At 41.6% G+C, this 22,659-nt stretch overlaps 1 protein-coding gene across 1 annotated transcript in view; it reads left to right on the top strand.

The window, feature by feature from the left end:
• Positions 1-22,659, top strand: part of Col24a1 (collagen type XXIV alpha 1 chain) — a 256,486-nt gene that overhangs the window by 27,353 nt on the left and 206,474 nt on the right. The window contains exons 5-11 of the mRNA XM_087897474.1: positions 1,361-1,414; positions 3,709-3,762; positions 7,177-7,230; positions 15,302-15,346; positions 20,065-20,118; positions 21,227-21,271; positions 22,253-22,306. Coding sequence (XP_087753600.1) covers positions 1,361-1,414; positions 3,709-3,762; positions 7,177-7,230; positions 15,302-15,346; positions 20,065-20,118; positions 21,227-21,271; positions 22,253-22,306 — 360 coding nt within the window. The remainder of the gene's footprint in view (positions 1-1,360; positions 1,415-3,708; positions 3,763-7,176; positions 7,231-15,301; positions 15,347-20,064; positions 20,119-21,226; positions 21,272-22,252; positions 22,307-22,659) is intronic.

Below are 22,659 nucleotides of genomic sequence, written 5' to 3'. Positions count from 1 at the left end.
GGTCCTATGTGGTCACAGTCAGCAAGTCAACCCTCTTTGAAAACTCCCAAACTTTAGTTGATACACCTTTTCCCTAAAGCGTTGGCTCAAAGTCACACTGCTGAATTCTGTGAAATGGGGTTAAACCCATTACCCTGACATCTACAGCAACAACTCACTCACCAATCTCCTAGATCTTCCTACTTCCCTTTCTTTCTCAGTTACCAATGCATGGGCTGTAATAGCCTCTCCTTAGTTTTATTCTTGCTAGATGTATTTTCAGTGTCAACATTGTTGAGTTTCCCAAAGCAGTATTTTCCTGAAGAGACAAGTAATTGCTGAATTATGTTCTGTGTTAAGATGTGAGCCTAGAGAATCCAGAGGCAGAAGGACAAAACCCATCAGGCACCTGCAGACCTGAATGGTTTCGGGAGAATGTCTCGGTTTCTGTGCTCATTGGTGTGAGCACTTAATTTTTCTCATGCGTGAGTCAGAATAAATTAGCTTTCTTACAGGGTTGTTGTATGAGTTAGTAATGAAAATTGTCAAGTGTGATCATAGTTCAAGGTTCAAACTAGGTTCTCAGGGAAAAGAATCAATTTTTAAATCAAGATGATCATAATTTATCAGCAAGGTACAATCAAATAGACAAATATTCAAGTGGCTGACGGAATACCAGACTAGTAAGATACAGAGTCTCTTTTTAAAGATATTTTAATCCTGGAACTAAATAGTGCGAGTCATGTTGTAGTTGAAACAATAACACGATATTTACTTAACAGATTAAAACAGCATACAATGCCTGGAGGCAACATACTATGAATCTCACATTCAGGAGTTTCCAAAGCAATTGTCAGGAGAAAGAGATTATCTCATGAAGACAAATGAGTTCAATCTTTTAAAAGGGAGGTAGAAGAAAACTGAGATTTGAGAAAGCACCTGGATCGATATGACAGAGTTAGTGAAGTGAGGATTGAAGGAAGTCTTTATCCCATATGCAAATCTTGGCTGTATAAATGAATGCACAGGCCGAAGAGTACAGATGCCAAAGGATCAAACATTGCTGGGTTCTGACTCTTCACAGCTTAGATGGAGCAGTAAGCCCTGTGCTCTGGACCGAGGTGGTGTATAATGCCACCTCGAGGTAGCATTTGATGTGAGAGATGAACTCCACTGCCTTACTGTCTGAGAAACACAGCTGTTCTCTCCAGGACCGGAATATCAAAGGTGGCAGAAGGCATCGCTTTCAAGATATTGTTTTCATTTTACGTTTAGCATTTATTTTAATGAGACTATATTATGTAATGGTTATATGACTGTCAACAGAAGCCATGTTACTTATATCTGTTCTTAGAATAATGAGAAATTTTGTTATTTACAGGGCATTCCGGGACCACATGGAAATCCTGGGTTACCTGGATTACCAGGTCCAAAGGTGAGAAATTCCTAATGAACAGTACACCATTTTCTTGACTTCTTAAAAGAATATTCTCTGGTTGGGCAGTGGTGGCATACAACTTTAATTCCAACATTCGGGAGGCAGAGGCAGGTGGATCTCTATGAGTTCAAGGCCAGCCTGGTCTACAGAGCGAGTTCCATGACAGACTTCAAAGCTACACAGAGAAACCCTGTCTCAAAAAAAAAAAAGTTTCTTACATTTCAGGCTAGACTTGGGGCATAGAAAGTCTCTGACAGTCCTAGATCGTGGCTCTTTAACAAGATTGTCTGGGCAGGTGTTCCTGAGCATCATAAAAAAAGCAATCCAGTGAGCATTGCCCTTCTCTATCCTCTGCTTTAGTTCTTGCCTCCAGGCACCTGCCCTGCTTGAATTCCTGCCTTGGGATTGGAAAATGTAAGCCGAATAAACCCTTTCTTCCCTTAGTTGTTTTTGGTCAATATTTTTTATCTCAGCAATCGAAAGCAAATAACATTCTATCTAGACTTTATTGTTCCCTTTATATAGACTATTGGGAGCTATTGGGGGCTGCGGACTGCAGGACCCTAAATTCCCTGTGAGTGGCTTGTTTTTCCTATGTTTGTAGCTGCACTGAGCAAAACAATTTTTCCTCTGCTCTGAGCTGCTTGCAGCTGCTCTGAGCACGAGACCCTGATGGCAGCTGGTGGGTTTGCAGCTGAAAAATCCCGGGAGCTGTGGCGTGGCCAGAGCACTATATAAACTGTCCCTGAGCACAATAAGGTTGGCACAAGAGTGACCCATGTCTCTGTGTCTCTCTGTGTGTCTGTCTCTGTGTTTTGGGGTCTCTCAGCCCAGTTCCTAGCTTGCATTAGGACCTGTAGTGGCATGGGGGCTACAGCCATAATACCATATAGCACGTAGTACAGACGCCAGGTTCTAACAATAGACAATGTCAGTGGGTCTAAAGGTATTTCAGGCTTTATTTTGTTGAGATAAAGGTCCTGCTGTGTCTACATAGCTAGTTTTGAACTCCTGGACTCAAAAGTTTTTCTTACCTCAGCCTCCTAAGTACTGGGGATACCTGTACTTTCCTCTATGCCCCGAATATAATTTTATCATTGTTACTGTTATTTAATGAGCTGAGTCCTTAACTATTAAAATACCATAAACCAATTTCTTAGGTCAAGAGTCTTGTAACCACTCTCACATTGCTACCTGAAATGGTGGTAGCTCTGAACAGGCAACTAGAAAACAAGCTTGTCTCTTAAAAAAAGTCTTTGACTGAAGGACACAGCATTCGTAGTTGTATGGCTAATTCTTTTCTCTATTCGTAATTGGTCAAAAGAAAACATTGAACATCAGGTGGGGCTTCTCCTCGGGTCATCTCTCCCCAGTTGGTCAGCTTGTGAGCCGTTCAGAGGTATCCATACATCCATGAGAGAAGATGCAGTTACTTCTCCCATGGATGAATGGAGACTTATTTGTCTTAGCCGAGAATGGTAATGAAATGTTAAGGTTTGTGATGAGTAGTTTTCTCTTTTTAAACTATCATCACTCCAATACTAGAATAATAGCATTATTATTCATGTGAAATAATTGTCAATAGTGGAATAATACATTTAGCTAATAATAACAAAAGTTCATTGTGTCTCAAAAGTAGCAAAGGTGATGTAAACTTTACTATTCTGCAAAGAAAATAGTTTTAATAATAATATTGCTTAATGTTTATTGTTTTAAACTTCAGTTGTACTTGGGATGTTATTAGAGGTTTCAGCTTTTACAAACAAGACTGAAAAACACACTAAAAAGGAAACAACCCGTGTCTAGCTCAAAGTTGTTCTTCTCTATTTTTTGTTAACAGTTTTTCAAATGGATTTAACGGGTTTTAGTCATTTCCGTGCCCAAGAGCCCTCTGTCATTCTCTTCCCTTCCCCAATGGTAGTCTCCCTTCGACTTCAGGTCTCCTCTTTGTGAGCCACTGAGGCTAATTAGAGTTCCTTGCATGCCTGAGCTGGACGCTGCTTACTGGGACCTGAGGAACTTATCCACGGCTGCAGCATTGAAGAAATGAAGAAAGCCATTAGCTGCCGCTAGCTCCTCCAACAGGGTCCCTGCTCCGTTCATAATGAAACACTGACGGGCGCAGTTTTGGCCTTGTGGTGAGAACCGCAGCTGTTGTGAACTCACGAACACATAATGACGCTATTTAATACCCGACACTGTGTATAGTGTCTGTGGACACGTGACTGAACCCGGTAGCACACACCACGTAACTCATGCTTCACGAAGTCTCTCTTAATTATCATCTCCAGGGCCCCAAAGGAGATCCCGGGTTTTCGCCTGGCCAAGCTGCTTCTGGAGAAAAGGTAATTATTTTTCAATGAAATAAAAATAGTTTTCTTTATTTTTAATATTGACAAACAAAAGTTTCTAGGGGTCTGGGAAGATGGCATGGTGGGTAAAATGCTTGCTGCACCTTCCTGAGGACCTGGGTTTGACTCCCTAGCAACTGTATTTTATAAACTAACATGGTGGACAGAGCTGGGGTCTATAATTTGAGTGCTGCAAGGCAAGAAAGGCAAATCTTAGGGGCTTGCCCCAAATTCTAGGTTTTATTAGGGACCTTGCATCCAAATGAAAGGCAAACAGTTACAGAGGGAAATCCAACATTACCTCTGGCCTCCATATGTGCATATGCGAATGAGGACACTCAAGCAGGTGCACACATGGGCACATGTTCACACGCACATACAAACACACACCATATACATTTACACAAATAAATATATTACTTTTCTCTTTTTAAATTATGCGTTCAGAGAAGATAGCAGAAAACTGCTGAAGTTTAACAAAGAACTATTTGAAGAATTAAGTATATTATGTTCATCTTCACTGGATGATCTGTCTTCCCAGTAAGGTTACTGAGTGTCTGCTGTGGACTAACGTTGCATCAGACGGGGTGAATGTGCTAAAATTGGAACGGAATGTGGTTTTTTTGTTTGTGTTTGTTCCCTTGAGATGATGTCTCATGTAAGTCAGACTGGCCTTGAAATCTCTGCATATCTAAAAATAACACTGACTCCTATCTCTGCTCCCCAAGTGCTGAGTTCACAGGCAGTTGCCCCTCCATATCTGGCCCAGGACTTGTTATTAACCTCAAAGGTTTTACTGTTAATATATGTGAGCATGTAACGCCTAAGTACAAAGTCATATATTTTAGGAATGTTATAAATCTTGTACATCAAGTGGTTCTCAGCTTTCCTAATGCTGTAATCTTTAATACAGTTCCTCATGTTCCCCAACCATAAATTTATTTTCACAACTGTACTTTTGTTATTATGAATTGTAACACAAGCATGCATTTTGCGATGGTCTTAGACGACCCCTGTGAAAGAGGCCACAGGGGTTGTGATCCACAGATTGAGAACCACTGCTCCATCTGGTATAAAGTCTATAGTCTAAAAGGCTAATGCAGTCCATAGGAAGGCATTTGGAAAGCTCTTGATAAATGTGATACAAGAATAAGATGGCTTTGTTTATATTGATATAGAATCACAAGTCAAAAATCTCCAAACAATTCCAGTGATTGCTGAGTTGAAATCTGACCTCGTAATTGACTTAAAGAAACTTTTATAAACTTAAAGCCTCGCCAGGAATCCTCAAAAATATCTAAACTTTTAGTAATTTTTTTTCTGTTATGGAACTAAGTGTAGAGATGCTGCAAAACACAATAAGGGAATCAAAGTCTATTTCCAGAAAGACAATATCTTCATTGATGTGGTCATAATTATGAGGAAAAATACCAGGAAATCTGAGAAATACAAATGCCATCTTTTAAAATGCCTAAGTATAGCATGTTTGCTCTCTTGTTAAATGTTGGAATTAGAGGTCAACTCTACTCGGTGACTTCAAAATAGAGATTAAACATAAGCATCCATATCAAATGCTTGGTTTTATCTTTCTCTATGATTTTTTTTGTACAAAATACAGGGTGGCTCAGTCTGGGAGTGGAAACTTAAATGATGTTTCTATTTGAAGTATTTTCTCTTTTGACTTATTTATGTACTAACCGTGGATAATATTGTATATAAGAAATGCAATGAGATACAAAATTTAATATCATTCTGCCGTTGAGCATTAAGTGAAACCTATGGTTTTAAAATGACAGACACATTTCCTTATTTCTTGTCCTTCTCAGTGCAATCACTGACCAGGACAAGTACTGTACACTAAACTATGACTCCAGAACTCTCCTTTCAGTGGATGTGTCTTTAATATATGTAGGTATGTGTATAGTGTATGGTGTATGGTGTGTGTGTATGTGTTTGGTGTATGGTGTGTGTGTGTGTTCATACCATGTGTGTATATTGTATGGTGTTTGGTGTGTGCATGTGTGTACCATGTGTGGGTAGTGTATGGTGTATGTGCATGTGTGTACCATGTGTGGGCAGTGTATCGTGTATGTGCATGTGTGTACCATGTGTGGGTAGTGTATGATGTGTGTGCATGTGTGTACCATGTGTGGGTAGTGTATGGTGTACGGTAGATGTGTATGTGTGTACCATGTTTGGGAATGTGTATGATGTGTATGTATGTGTGTAAGGAGCATTCGCATGCCATAGCATATGTGTGAAATTCAGACAACAACCTTGACTGTTACTGTTGGTACTGTCTTCCATTGCGTTGGAGACAGGGTCTCTTTGTTGTTCACCACTGCATAACCCAGGCTAGCGGAGCCACAAGCCTTCAGGGACTCTCCTCTGTCTGCCTCCTTCCTGCCAGAGCAGCACTGGGGGGACAGCGGTGACCTACTGCAGCCAGTTTCGGCTTCACTTGGGCTTTGGAGCTTTTAAGTCGGATCCTCACGTATGTGCAGCAAGCAGTTCACCCACTGAGCATCATCCCAGGCCTCTCCACCCCCAGTTTTACTTTGAGGGGTCATATTTCATTAAGTTGCCTAGACCAGCCTTTAACTCCCTCTGTAGCCCAGGTACACCATGAACTTGTAATCCCTCTACCTGAGTTTCCAGAGCAAGTAGGATTACAAGACTGCATCTCCAGCCCTGCTGGACCGGGGTGGAGGAGATGGGGGGTGTACTTCTAAAATGATAAAATTTTAAAAATTTACATCGAGTCTCTTAGAAACTGTATCTGTATTCAACGTGAGCCTCCGTCTTGACACTGCAACAGATTTGTTGCGGGGTGATCAAATGAAAAGCTACCACCAACAACAAAGTCCTTGCTTCTTTATTCCTCAGGATAGGTCCTCATGGGGGGAGGAGTCGGCCCTAATCCAGGAAGTTTAGTAGTTTACCTCTGAGGTGTGATTGCTGCCCAGGAAAAGATATCAGTGAAGCTGCAGAAGCAGGAGGAGTCCTTCCGCTGAGTCCTTAGAGTCTCTCAGAATCTCACACACCTCAGAGCTTCACCAAAAGGGGGACTACGGAGTGAAGTTCTGTGGGATGTCTAAGGAAACTCCTTTAGACATTGTAGACTGTTGGTAAGATTGGCAAGGGCATTCCTAGAGAACAGAACAACACAGAAAAGGGAATACAAACAGGTAAGTGGAAAAGTATAAGGTAGTCAGCTCTGGAAGAGGTTAGGAAGCCCCGGGTTTGTGGGAAGATGCTGAAGACAGTCAGAAAGAATGCTGGGAAGGGTTGAGAGGAAAGAGATGGAACTTAGGGCCGATTGTCAAGATCAGCGATGTCGGCGCGAAGGCTTGTTCTCTCAAATTGAAGCTTTCACTTTCTATTTTCTTTCATGTGTTCTGTTTACAGGGTGACCATGGTGTTTTTGGATCAGTGGGCCCCCCTGGTTTGCAAGGTGAAAAGGTAAGAGGAGCTTAGCCGTTTTTCTCTGACGTAATTGAATGCCAGATGGATCTCAGAGAGCTTCTGTGACTGCAATCCCACTCTGGAGTTGAGCCTCACACCAAAGCCTCAGATCTCTTTGCTCAGCAAAAGAAAACTAATCAGAGAGTTTAGCCATGATAATCCAGAAACTTAATACCCATTAAAGACGATTTCTTAGGAAAAGTAAAAGACCCTTGAGTTTAGTGATGGAGAACAAATTCTCATGTAGGACGAAGGCAACGCCACAGACAGGGTATCGACACCCTCCCTTTTTTAAGGTATAAAACCCAGCATCTTCATTCTGAGGCTCTCTGTCTGCTTACAGCCTTTATGCCCAAATGAGATGCCTATCTGTCATACACTAGGGTTTCTCTTAAGGATTCCCACTTAGGAGGATGCGACGACTGCCACAATGTGTCTGTAAGCACTAGCCCGAGGAGCCGTTTGCTGGTCAGACTCTGCTGTTGTGACACATTTACCTGAGAGAAGCAGTTTCAAAGGAGGAAGGATTTAATGTGGCTCACAGTGCACAGATTTCAGTCCTTGGGCAGCTGACTCTGCTCTTCCTCGTTTGTAGTGAGACAGAGCATCAGGTGGGAGAGGCAAGGCTGGACTGAGACAAGTTTCTCTCCGACTGTCTATCTGTATGCATTTTATATGAGGGTGTAATCTACATTCAAAATGAGTTTGGTATACTTTACTGCCTCTCCTGTATGGAAGGATAAAAGGCAGACACTATTTGGTAGAACGTTCAGATAATAATGACCTTTTTTAAAATTGAGCTCCTTAGTTTGTTTGTTTGGTTTTGTTTTTTGTTTTTTGGTTTTTTTTGTACAAGTTAATTCAAGGAGTTGGTTCCTACAAATAGAGCCTGAGCTAGAAGAATCTAGAATGGAGTCTTGTACTAGCAGTGTCTTACACACCCGTGTTCCTTCATTCTTACAGTCTGCCCCAGAGTGGTAGATGAATTCCCAAGATCAAGTTAGTACTTAAGTTTCTCTAGGTGAGGAAGCTAAGATTGGCCCAGAGAGATTAAGAAACTTGCTCAGCATCACAAAGAGCTATAGCAGGATCAAGATAGAAAACCTATGGAGACAGGACCTGTGGGCTTTTAACTATATACATGTTCACACCGAGATATAAATAAGGTGCTTAGGCTTCGATTGCTATGAACTAATTTCATCTTTCTATCAGTTGAACCATCTTATGGATTACTTGGGTAACACTGCTAATATCAACAGTAACTATTTTATTATGTGCAGTGTTTTAGTTTGCTGGGTACTTTTTAAAACAGCCCTGAGGTGTATGCAATGCTGAATAGACCATACACAAATTAACTGACGTAAGTCATGGGTAAATAATTCAATACCCAAATAATTACCCAAAGTCACACTGGTGATCTCAAACTCAGTCCTGGACTGTTTGACACAAATGACTGTGTTGTGTTTGTGATCATTTTTCACGGTATTTCCTATGAGCTAGTTCATAATTTAGGTCAATATTTGAGTTTCAGTTTGCCATATTTCTTTTATTTATTTATTTTACATACCAACCAGTTTCCCCTCCCTCCTCTTCTCCTGTTCCCTCTCCCTTTTCCCTCCCCCATCCCCTCTCCTCCTCCATGTCCATTCAGAAGGGGTGAGGCCTCCCATGGGAGTCAACAAGGCAAGCATTCAGTGTGCCATATTTCTGGCTGCCTCCAGCCTGAATGGGACGGATGTGTGATGCTGACTTTCACAAGAGTTTTGGACAGCAGATGACATGACTTCACTATCCTCTCTCTCTGGAAAGGATATGAAAATATTAAATATTCTCCTAATATAAACCAAACTCAAGTGATATTAAAAACTATAATGACTGGAAGGAAACTCACAGAAACTGTTGAGATGCATAAAGATTAATGTGGAAAGTTCTGACAAGTCTGAGTACTATTGAGATAGAAATAGCAGCGCGAGGCAGCTGAAGTCCTTTTTCTACTCTCCAGCAGAACTATGTTAACTCGTTCTTTCTCCCTTCGGCTGCGCTTACCTCTCTTTTTAAAATAGCGCCAACCTCTCTATCCAGCGTTAGTCCCCTCTGTTGACCCCTCTGCTACATGATTTCTGCTTAGCCCTTCCTCGTAACTCTTACTTTCCTACGAGTTAAAGTGTATTTTCAACTCCCACTCACTCATTTTTTGCCAAAACAGCAGATCAATTGAAGCCAGAATGCATGCTGAGCTGGACAGAAGACAGAGGCTGTGAGTCCAAGCTTGGATTCAAGAGAGCTTTTTAAATTGCTTTATAAATAGCCCATCAGCTGCCATATTAAAATTGGAAGCCGCCTATTTTGCCTTTAAGAACATCAGCGGTGAGCAAATGAAGTTTCCCTCGGTTCAAGAGTTTGAGGGATGCAAGCAGTTAATTGTAAAACCGGCAAGCATTTAAAACACCCTTTTCTGACTATCAAAAGGCGTTCCTGGGTTTTAGATGATAGAAATCAACATGAATGCCTGTTCCATTAGACTAGAATTGCTTCAGTTATTTGAAAAAAAAAAAGCTCCCAGCAAAATACACAGTAAACACCTGTGTGAAGGAGGCAAGGAAGAGATTGCTTCCATGGGGTCCGCTGTGACTCTCCAGACTCTCTAAAGCTGTGTGGAGCAAGGGAGCACCGAGGAGCTCTGGCCACGCTGAATTTCAGTGGGAACGCTAATAAGAATCTAGCCTGGCAAAGTGTCAGGGCCTGAGGAGACAATGTGAAGGTTTCTGCCCCTCCATAGCCAACTCCGTACATCATTTCTCAGGGGTCCATCCTCCCTATAAATGTCTGCAGAGCTGTTTCGCCTTGGCTTGGTTCCCAGCCCACTGTGGCGCTAACTTCTAAATCCAAAGCAGCTCCTTACAAGCTGTGTCGCCACCCCTGTCTCCATGTCTGCGCTCTGCCCTTGCTGCACACGGGGAACTGGAGAGCAAGGGCACACGACTCTGAACTCGCTGGAATGGAAGCTAGGGGTGACCAAAGCCTTGTCAGCAGGGAGGCTTTGCAAACTGTGTTTCCTTCAGTCTGACTTAGGTTGTTGACATTTCAACACCAGCATTAAATTCATTTGACCTCAGGTATTCGGCTTCCACAATTATATCCATCTATATCCTCAGAATTAGCTGCCATCTCTCACTGGACATCGCTGTGGTTAGTTCAGTACAGTCTTTCCATTCCGAAGCCTGGTGTGTGGACAAGTTATTCTTCAAGGAAGTATTGAAAATTGAAGTCTCGGGCTGACCAAGTGGCTCAGTGCTTAGAGGCACTACCCACCAAGCATGACAGCCTGAGTTCTATCCCTGGGGCTCCCGTGATAGAAGGAGAATAGTGGTTCCCTGTGACTTCTCCTCCAATCTCCATACACACGTCATGGCACATGTGCGCGCGCACACACACATGTAGATAAATTTAATAAAAATAAATAAATCTGAAATTAAAATCTCTATGTACAACATAGACTCTAAGCTCTATTTATGACTGGGATTTCTGCTGTGAAAATGTTATACCCTAACAAATTTAAGATGATTCTTTAATTTATTATAATATGTTCTAATCAGTTTTGAAATAGAGATGTCAAATTTTCTTGTTGACCAAGTTCCTTAAGGAATGTTTTTGCTTCGCTCAGTTAAAAATTCACATGGTTCTGATTTTGAAATACTCAAAATCAGAATCTCTCGTTCACCCAAGTAATCTTCCATCCATCTTTTCATCCCTTCATTCACAACATCATGTAATGAACGCCCGCCTAGACACTGAGCTACCACACCGAATGTGTGGAAAGGGAGTCTAGATTAAGTTTAAGCTCCTAAGAGTCCTGTCATCTCTGACAGCTCTAAGTCCACTAGGGCCTGAATTACAAACTCCTTTCATCTAGATTATAGCAGCCTGTATCCAGCCTATCCCTTCCCATTCCGCTTACCCCAGTGTCATTCTGCTGAGTGAGCAACATGAAGGAAGGAATGATTCGTCTCTGCTCGCAGCGTCAGTTCTTCCGCCTCTGGAAGCCCACTGACTGTGAGCCCATGGTGAGCGGACACTGTGGTGAGAGCATGTGGAAGGGAAGTTCCTCCTGTCACGTGGTCAGGAAGCAGAGACTGGAAGAGACTGGGGGCCTGACAGAATCTTAAAGTCACACCTGCTTCGTCTGCTAGGCCCCATGTCCTCCTCCAACTGCCCCAAGATAGTGCCACCAGCTGAGGAATATGTCCACCCTGAGAGCTGTGGGGACCTTTCATCTCCAAACTGTCTTTGCTTTTGATGGAATTAGGAACCAGCCTTGGAAGCCTGAGGATGGGCTTGCTTTGGGGTACACCAGTCTCGAGTTTGAGCTCTGTCTTCAAGCCTACAGTGAGTCTCCGATCTGCTTTTCATCTGTATATCAGCAAAATTTCTACAAAAGTAACAAAGTCCTCTCTGACAAATTCTTGTGCTCACAGAATTCTAGCAACTGCAATTTAGTAATTACCCAATTCAATGCTATCATTTTACATAGGATGACGCTGGGGCCCGGGATAGGACGAGTCACTGAAAAGATTAGAGCCAGAACCCACTGTGCTCGCTCTGTTCATGTTAGCAACACCGAAAACAGACGCAGCAAACATCTTGTTTCACTTATATGCTTCTGATTGCAAAGGATGGTGTCATAGGCCGTTACAAGGAGGTCAGAGTTTCAACCCCCTTTGCAGCAATAGAGAAATAGGAATCACACAGAATCTAAAATAGGTCCTGTACTTTGATGATTTTGTAGAGACGGCGGATGCCAAGCAAATCTTATGGTCACACTTGTGAACATTTAATGTACATTTCTTTGCATGCTTGCTCTCTCTCTCCCTCTCTCTCTCTGTCCCTCTCCTTTTCCCTCTCTCTCCTCTTTCCCCTCTCCTTTTTTCCTTCTTTCCTTCAATCTATCTTTAAAGTTGCCTTTCTTCTCCTCTGACAACTTCCTTTCTCAAAGTCATACCCATCTACTCTTAATTTTTCCTATGCTTTCTTGTTCTTATGGCATCTCACAGTCCCCACTAGGGGAGTACCTGAGCACTTCAGCATTCTTGTTCTCTATTAACGGAAAAGAGAGTGCAGTTGACACAGCTCACCTTTATTTAGACAGTGGTCCTCATTCTAAGCGATCTCATGGGCTGATGGCCAGGCTTGGTATTGTCAAATGTCAACTCCTATAGCTGAGGCTGGATGACAATGAATTCATGAAGAACAAGCCGTGCTGGGTAGCACTGCTGTTTTCTCAGGCTCTCTGACTGAAGAATCCCTGAAAGGGGTTGGGGAGCTGGACATGCAAAAGATACCTTCATTAGCATACCTTTCACTGTTAAAAAAAATGCTTCAGGGGAAGAAGTCCGGAGAAGTTAGAACTGTGGGTGAGGGAGAAAGGAAATGCTGGGACAAAAAAAAAAAAGCATGAAGCATGGTGCTATAGACTCAAGCTCACAAGAGTGAACGTAAATGAATGAGTGCCTGCTTACCAAGAAAGATGGTGCTGGGAGAGCCACTTCGACTTCTGCGCCTCCTGTCCTGGCTCCTGAGTTTTCAATCCCTGTCTCCCAGACTCTCCCTGAGAGTTCTGCCTCACCTCAGAGAACAGCCACCATGTCTGAGTTCTTACCTCCGGCTCTGTAGGAGGGATCAGCTTGACCTTGTAGACTCCTGTATAAACAGGGTGACTGAGCACAGCACCTCATATTTTGTAATTAGAGTGATCTTCAGCTAAAATGTAAAAGCTTAAAATAAAATCAGGGTGATATAGAGATAAATTAAAAAACTAGAAGGACGATTGCTCAGCTCTCCATCTGTCTATACAGCCCATGTGATTCGCCATCTATTGGTTACGTTGTTTAACTCAGTTCTGTTCCCCTTCTGTAACGGGTGAGGTAAGACTTACATACTAAGATTGACTAACAGCTGACTGAGATTTTGATATATCGTGTATAATGACTCAAGGAAGTTCATTCATCTCCTTACTGCTCTTCCTTTGTCTCAATGACTTCTTCCCTGACTTCTTGCTCACAGGACTCTCAGAGGGCAGGTTTCTGCCTCTTCCCTCTGCCTTTCTATACAGATACCATAAATAAGAATTGCTATACTCCTGTTTCTCTGTCTTCCCTTGGCTCCCTGCCTTAGTCTGTGCTTCTGTTGCTGTAACAGTGTGTGATCCTGGAAAACTTGCAGAGAAAAGAGATTTATCTTGGCTCTCATGTTTCTGGAGACTGGAGAGTCCAGGAGCATGGTGCTGGACTTGGCTTCTGGTGACACCCACATTGCTGCCACTCATGATTGGAAACACTAGGACAAAAAACACTTATAGAAAAGTGAAACAGAAGGAGAAACACAGCACTGAGGAAGACTTCTGCTGGAGGAACTGATTGAGTCTCATGGGAGAGACGATTCCCTTCTAAATGAAAGGCTACAATCTTCTTACGGACTTGTTCACTTCGTAAAGGCACTGTCAACAACACGGTTACACTAGGAACCCAATTTTATATGATCTATGGCAGGGTCTTCCTGTAACAAAACTTATCAGTTTCCAAGACACCTTGCACTTTGGCGCTTCTGGTATGCTTTTAGGTTTAACATCCCCAGACCTTCCTAAATAATTTCCCTTCCACGTAGAGTCACTTTGAAACCAAACCCATATTCCAGTCTCTAATACACTAATCTAAATTTGCCTTATTGACCTACAGTGGTTGGTCCTGATTCATTTCGTTAGGTTACTGTGAGCCACTAAAACCTGTCTCGCTTGCAGTATAGATGGCACATGTTGCCGTTGGTCAGCTATTTGTTCGTTCCTGGAATTTTCTTTTGCATAACTTTCTATGAGCTTCCTTTGGCTGTAAACCTGGCCTTGAACTCCTGAGCCTGTCTTTTCAGCCTAATTCTATAAGTACTTAAGAAAAGGAAATGTGAGCGGGGGATATGACCGGGTCAGTAGCGTCCTCGCTGCCCAAGAATGTGGACCTGAGTTTAGAACTCTTGCATCGTGTAGGAAAGTTGGGTGTGAGACTGCACTTCTGCACCCCTGCAACCGTGAGGCAGGGTAGTAAGCTTCTGATCAGTGAGAGACCCTGTCTCCAAAAACAAGGGAGAGAGAGCTGGAGAATAAACCAGGCATCAACCTGTGGTCTTCCCACACATATGCATGCTTACACATAAGCAAACCTCACATGCATGAACATGCACACACCGAAAAAAAGAAAAAAAGGAAACTTTTTTGTTCTTTTATGTGAACCAAGTTTCTGGAAATGAGATATTGATTCCCAGATATTTGATTCTAACTGGATCAATAAGCCCCAGAGTCTCCTTCACAGTATTCTGTCTTTGAACTTCTTTAATTCTGTTGCAGATTTTTCTAGTGGAAAAGATACACTTGTCTATTTTATAATGTAGGGTGCCAATGAGAGAGGTTAATATTTGTTCGTTGGTTCTCTTACCTGGAAAAGACTTCTCTGGCTGATTTCCCAGAAGACTTTGCAGGGCCATTTGAAAGACTCCATGGACAACAGCCTCTTTTCTTAATCAGTTCATTCATGAGTTGCAACGGTGACTGGATTAGAGACAGGGCTGGATGTGGTCCAATTTTTCAGTAATTATAAACAGAATTATGTCTGAAGGCATGTTGTCCCAATGTTACTGAGCTAAACACAACTTTGTAAATGCCTCAGTAAATTTTGCAGATTCTTTGGGAGATGGGAGCCTTTCAGGACAGTTATTTTAAGAATTAGGTTTTTTGATTGAAATTAAACTCTTACTGAAATTTAGTAAGAAATTGAAAAGCTATTGTATTGACCAGGGGAACTAAAAGTACTGGTAAAGAGCTAACTAGGGGCTAGGCAATGGTTCAGTGGGGGAGTGCTTGCTTGTTCCCCTGCCATGGATGAGGCACTGGGTTCAATGTCCAATGTTGAAAACAGAGCAAGAAAAGAAAGAAACAAAATTCCTTGTGTTTTAGAGCTTGTATTTAGATAGTTGATCGCCTTGTGTAAGTTGACTTTCCATGTCTTATCTTCACTTATTTCTACAGGGTCCCAAAGGACATCCAGGGCTCCCTGGACTCCGTGGAGAACAAGTAAGTGCTTTCTTGTCTTCTTGGGCAGCAAAGACAGACATAAAGGGACACCCTTGGAGGATAATTTCTCTCTTGCCTTTTCAATTTTTCTCCATAGCTACTTCCATCTTATTTAGAGCAAAGCTAAATCCTTTTTAGTTATCTATAGGTTACTAGCAAGATTATGAACTAGCGATGTTTTACCCTTGCTCACTTTCTCTTCTTGTGTTCAGAACAGTGGTTCTTAAACCTCTGATTCACAAGTCCCTTTGAGAATTTTGTAACTGCTTCAGACCCTTTCCAAGAAAATATATATACCCATAAACACTTGGCCTTTCATTCAATTTTAGGTCTAATTGGTTCATGAGATCCTAATCAATAATTAAAACTAGAGTGGACCATACGCTGTTATTCATATGTATAGATATATACACACGTGTACTGCTTAAAAGTCAAATACTTTTGTACTTGTTTGGCTTTTGATCACGTTATTAGTCTTCTCTCCCGCAAGAAAATACTGATATTGCATCATAGAGAAAATATGATCCCAGAGGGTAAGGATGCAGGGATAATAACCTGACTAAGGTAATGTATGCTGTTATCAGTGCTTCAGCACAGCCTCAGAGAGCCTGAGAAAAACTCCAGAATGACAAGTGATGATTAGTCTCTGAGGGAAACACACAAATGAAGAGCCAAAGCCAGATTTCTCTTTGATTCATGTTAAGCAGGATAGCGTGCCATATCCAGTCCCTTAGGCACAGTTTTTCAAGATTACTAATTACCACCCATGGACAGGAGAGTGGTGTGTGTATCAGTGGTAGGTGCAAGCTTGGCCTCCTGAATCTAGGACAAGTGCTGAGAGGCTTGTGAGCATCTACAAGGGGAGAGAATGAGAAGGGTGGTAGGAAATAGCCCCTTGGGACAAAGAATCCCTAGAATACTGCTTTGGCAGAAATATGTAGATTCCAATGAAGGAACCCAATATATCAGAAGTCAATGACAACTTGGCCCTGGCAGTACTTACTAGTCCTCTCAGCTGCTCAGCAATTTAGTTCTGTTCATTTACACGTTATTGCTCTGAGGGGTAATACTATTATTATTACTAACTGGGAAATCTGGGTTTTAAGACTGGAAATATAGGAACCAGTGAGAGCGCATTGTAAAACACTCACCATGCAAGCATGAAGACATGAGTTTAATTCCCAGCACGCACGCTAAAGGAACCGAAGCTCCTGGGTCTCATTGCCTAGGGAGAATAGCCCGCTTGGCAAACTTCGGCTCTAAAAGAAAGACCCTGAAACATAAAATAAGGTAGAGGATTCCTGAGGAATGGCACCCAAGGCTGACCTTCAGCCGCCATGTGTACACATTCACACACACACACACACACACACACACATGTACCTACACATACCCTTCATAAAGACCAGAAAAACAAGAGTCATAGTTGGTAGTGACCTGAGGAACAACTGAAAATACTCTTACATTTCTACTGTGTAAACTCTGGATGAGCAAAGGAACAAACATTGATTCATTTCATTTAGAGTGTGGCTTTGATTCTGAGATTCATTTCTGGGAAATTTGTCAACAAATTGGCCAGCAAACATTTGAAAACACAATTATCTCATTTGCGTGCATTCTAGTCTTAGGAGCTGGCCAAGCCTGCGTTCTTGTTTTGCCAAGTTGTGTTATGACAGACTGCGACCTACTGTAGAACAGCTTAATATTTTACATGTGCTAATTAACCAAGTGCTCAGTAGCATTGGTATGGCCATTGCCACCGCTTTCAAAGACGCTCTTGTCTTCGGTTTACTTTCTCCACATAATATCAAAGACCCAGGTTATTGTTCTGTTTTGTTAGTGAGGAAACCGAGGGTATGTCGAAAAGCCCTGTAGTGGTCTTGCTGCAGTTGTGAACAGAGCCGCCCAACAGGTGCAGGCATTTGATGTTCTCTGCATAAGAAGTGAGATTATGGCCGGCACCCTTCTTTCCTGATGCTTATTGCTCGATAAGAATACTCTTTTGAAAACCCGTTGTAAAGTACAGAGTGAACTCAGCCGTGACACCTTGTGTTTCTGTGCTTGTCATGTGACTTTTAGAGTGTGCCCAGCCCACAGTGTGGTAGAGCCCTACAGAGACCATGAGGGACACTCACTCGCTGGCTTTGCTGGTGCTCATCCGCTAAAGAAGGACTGAGACATGAATGGAATGCTCCTGTTTCCTCTGCGCAGCTGGGATGTGTTAGAAATCCGTTTGCAGAACCAGATTGCCCTCATGTCCCATTACAGATTTGCTTTAAGAACAATTGACTTCAGTTAACCTAATCTAGCTGGGGATGGAAGGAGACAGGGATGGCGGTTGGCATTAGTCAGAGAGACAATGACCTATAAATAAACACCGCCTTTCGAATGTGTCTCACTCGTTCCCATCCTCATAGCCAAGTGCAAAGCCTTGTGACTCTCTCGACTTGGGTCCGTGTGTTTTGGAGTCGGATGAGACATTAAGAAAGACAGTTGTAAATATACTGAAGTAAAGCTCACAACCAGGCAGCTTTTCCTAGGGGGTGACCTACACACCAGACTAACACTAGAGAGCCACCTTGAATAAGACTTATGGATTTCAATCCTGCTGTCCCGTGTACTAGTCACATGACATGCCACTGGAGGCTTGATTTCATCTTCTCTTCTCAAATCTATAGGACATGAACAATGATATCTATTTTATAGGATTTTTGAACAAATTGAACAAGATGCTATATATCAGCACTTAGTGCCTGGAGCATGCTCATTAAGCATGACAAGGATAAAATATCTTATGTAGCACATATTAATAGGGTAATATTTTATATAGACAGTTTTAGATATTCTCATGTAGATAAGGACTTTTGTGTAAGCCTCAGAAGGCCAGTGTTTATTCATAATTCATTAAACTTTCTACTGTCTTTACGTCTATGTATCTTCATTTCTTCAGATGTAAAATGGAAAAAATGATATCAATGTAAGAGATGTAGAGTATGTGTAAAATACTTGCTACAGACAACGATATTAGCAAGGAACAATTGTTAGTCAAGGGGGACGTGAAGAGAAACAAGAGAACAAAGCTGAAAGAAGCATTCTGAAAAACAATGAGAAAAAAACTTTAAATTGTTTCCTTAGTTTGCTTTTCCCTGGGTCTGATCTTTCCCTTGATTTTCAAAAACTGGAGGAGTTCTAGGATTTCAGTATTTAAATTGGATTTGTTGCTCTGTGTGCCACGGAGGGTGGGGGACAAGAATGCAGCCCATTATCTCTTTATGGTCAATAAGCAGGAACTGAACTCTTTGTCACAGGGAGTGGAGGGAGCCTACCACTGTTCTGTTGTTATCCTGTTGGTTAAATAAAACAGCATGGCACACATTCTTTTGACATTTCCTTCATTCGTGAATTGTTTAAGACACATAAACTCTGACTAAACAAATGAATGAATAAATAAAATACCGATGGGTGTCTGGAGAGGTGGCTCAGCAATGAAGAGCATTGGATGCTTTTCCAGAGGACCAGGGCTTAGCTCTAGCCCTCTCCTGGTGGCTCACAACCATCTGGAACTCAAATTCCAGGATATCAGCTGCACTCTTCCCGCCTCCATGGGCACTGCATGCATGTGGCATTAGCCTTACGTGCAGGCAAAACACTCATACACATAACTAACTAAATAAATAAAAGCTTCAAAACAATGAAAGATAATGCAAAAATATAAGCTTTTGCTAAATTTTTAGCCCATCTGCAACAGATGTCCTTTCTGGTGTCTTTTGAATCTCTCTCAGTTTTCTTTGAGCAAAATTTGTCTCATGCCAAGAATACAAAGCGTGTCGATTCCAGGTGAACTCACTCTGTGTCATAGCAGTGTGGGCTGCTATGACAAAACTCTATAGACCAGTGGTTTATAAACAGCAAATCTGTGTTTTTCCAAGTCCTACAGGCTGAGACCTCAGAGCAGCAGGCCAGTCTGGATGGACTCTACAGAGGGCTGTGTTCCCGGCAACAAGCAGCTGCCTTATGTCCTAGAATGGTGCAGATAGGGCTCCAAGCTCTTGATCTCTTTGTATAAGAACTCCCATCCCATTCATAAAAACCCCACCCATTTGACATAGCTACCCACCATAGGCCCTCCCCATTAAGTCACTAGGTCCGAGTGTTGGGCTTAGGATTTCAACACGCGAATTTGAAGGAGAAAATAAATACTCAGCCCCAGAGTCCTTCACATTTACTCTGATTTTGAGACCAACCCATGGCATTATAGAGGTTTGTCAATCAGGATCTATTTACCCAGTCGAACTCTCTATAAAGTTAGAGGTTGGCTTTGAAGTTTACTGATCTTCTTGGGCTCCTGGGGTTGGTGCTCCAACATTAAGGAAGAGTGCAGAATGATGAAGATACAAAGACTATTAAGACATGTACTTGCTTTTCATCAGAAATAATTTTCCTCTCTCAATAGGCAGCACTAGGCTTTGTCCTCCCATGTATGATCAGTGATCAGTATCTCTCTTGTGGCCTGCATTTAACAGTTTTGTTCATTTTTATTAGAAAGTTTTTTGGCTTAATTTTCTCCAGATAATGACTTCAGTATGATCCACACCACTATACTCAGTAATTTCATAGGATTTTTTTTTATATAAACTTGGGTATTCTAAAATACCAAATGTGTTTCTTTGGGTCTCCTGTGGATTTCGTCTGTCTTAATTCTTTACTTTTCATTTCAGGGAGTTCCCGGACTCGCTGGTCATCTGGGCTCACCTGGCTACCCTGGCAGGCAGGTGCAGTGACTATGTTTACCCTTCGCCTTTCGTATCACATACGCGTTGCAGATTCTGACTTTGAGAGTCATTGTTCAAAAGACAGTTACGTTAGTTCTCCTTCATGGTGATTTTTTAGATAAACAATCAAAATCCAAGTTGTAAAAATTCTTCAGCTATTGCACTGTAGACTGGCTAGTTGGATGTGAAAGCCTAGCTTGTAAATACATCTGGTGCATTTTACATTGGAACTTCTAAGTGATGATGCCTAAGAGACAAACAAAATCTAAAACGAGTCCCGCGCTACCTTGACTGAAATGAAATAAGTGTGAGAGCATCTCCACAACGAGTGTTATTTTTAATAACACACTTGTAAAAGCTGGGAGACAGTTGGCAGTCCTCACACGCCTCTGAGAAATACTTTCTTCTGCCCTGACCTCTGTTCACTGCAGAGTTTTGGAAAAGATCTGTTTCTATGATTTCGCAGGTATTTTTTCCTCTAATTTCTTTCCCAACTTAACATAAACTAATAACAGAATAAGCTTCCCTTCTTAGTCTTTTCATGACATGATTGTTTTCTAAAAATAATTAATTATATTTTGAAATCTAAATTTATAGCCTTATCCTCAAGAAAAAGGCAAATAACAATGTAAGAATTCATTTATTGTTAACAGAATTGCATTGTGGGCACTTAAAACTATCCAAAGCTTTTTATATTGTACTGGAACCATCTAGTAAGGGTGTGTGTTGCCAGAAAAAAACAAAATATGAGTGCATACATGGACCGTGATTTGAAGTTTAAATGTAAACCAGAATAGATTTCAGAGTAAGTTTGAGGTGTCGTCAATGAATACAGATCATTTCCCAATGAAAATTAATTTAGAGAAGATAGATTTGTTGTCCCTGAAAACACCTGCTGATATACTTTATTTACGTCAGTAAAAGATAGTTGTATATTAACTTCATGTAATGCTTTTGGGGTTCTGAAATTATAAAATCCTTTGAACATTTGCAATCATCTTTGGGTAAACTGCATTCTGAGTTTTATAGTACTTTTGTAGTTTTATCAATCTGTTTGTTAACTCCTCAAACATACGGTACTGTCCTAACATCACCTTTGTTCACACAGGGTTTAGCTGGACCAGAGGGTAACCCAGGCCCCAAAGGTGTCCGAGTAAGAAAGCGTTTTATTTGTTTTATGGTTTTGCTTATTAGATTATCAGTTTATTAAGTATACCTCTAAGTAGGTAGAATAAAAATATACAAAGTACTTACCCTTTCCACACTTTTTATGGGCTTTGCAAATGTTTTTAAAAGGCGTGCATTTGCCATTTTCCCTTTGACACACAAAAAAGCCCGTCTCAAGGCAGTGTTTGCATCACTAATATCGACTCCCCATTCTTAACTTGCTTTTGGCTACGTTAGGATGCGATGTGCCTACTGTGTAGCATCATTTACATATGCACAAATCTAAGCCTCAGAAGACATGCTGGAGTGAAGAAGTGAAGAGAGGTATATTAATTTAATGTAGAGATAATTTGGTCATACAGGAGTCATCATTGCTGTTGTGCATAAGGAAACCCCTGTAAGAAGGGAGTCAGCTTCACATCAGGGCATCCCTTATACCCCTAAATCATTCAAGGAAAATGTAAGCCATTCTTCATCAGGGAGGAAAAAAAGGAAATATAGCACATTGATGGAGCATGCTACAGATTACAACCTTGTTGCTGCAGTTGTTGTTTTTGGCTTGCACATTCTCCAGCTTCTGCTTACCAAGATTTATGTGCTGTAGGTCTCTGTGCTCCCCTCCGTGAAATGCATGCAGCCCTGTACTGCTTGTGGTCTGCCTTGCACTCTCGTGACTGACGTACATAGTCTCCGCATCTTCCGGCTCGGAACTTCAGGGAAGGAAAAGCTTTGGCTGTCTCAATTTTCAGCTGCTACCATGCCTTGAGTTATTCTCTCTAATCTTTAGTGTCAGTGAAAAGACTCATGTGTAACATCCTGACAAAAAGCAGCAACACAAGGAGAAGTTGTTCAGATTTTTACGTCTTTAAATTTAATATTAAGATACATAACATGTGAAGCACTTCTTAGAATTTTGTGGCTCAAACAGTGAAACAAAACAATGTAAAGATTATTTTCTGTCTTCAAGGGTTTCATTGGCTCTCCCGGAGAAGCAGGACAGATGGGACCTGAAGGAGAAAGGGTGACGTCATTTCCTTCAAATACTGCCTCTAACATGTTCTCCTTGTGATCCAGAGGGGATCACAAACTCACATGTGGGGTGGGGAGTCTACTGAATGAGTGAGTGAGCTCAAGTCTAAGAGAAATCACCTGCTAGAAATATTGGATTTTCATAAATTCTACTGAATTTTCTGTAAGAAACATGATATGAATTTATATGGTTAGAGATTTCTAAGTTCAAGTTCATATGTTAAAATATGAAAATAGGGTTCTGTGTAACCAGTTCTAATGAGTATCTTCCTCTCTGGGGATTATAAAGGACTGTAAGTCAAGGTGACAGTGTCAGGTAGGGTTCTTTAGATATCAGTTCATAGA

This window comes from Myodes glareolus, chromosome 17 (genome assembly GCF_982192425.1).
Source record: "Myodes glareolus chromosome 17, mMyoGla1.1, whole genome shotgun sequence".
NCBI classification, from domain to species: Eukaryota; Metazoa; Chordata; class Mammalia; order Rodentia; family Cricetidae; genus Myodes; species Myodes glareolus.
This window is presented reverse-complemented; position numbering and strand designations above follow the sequence as displayed.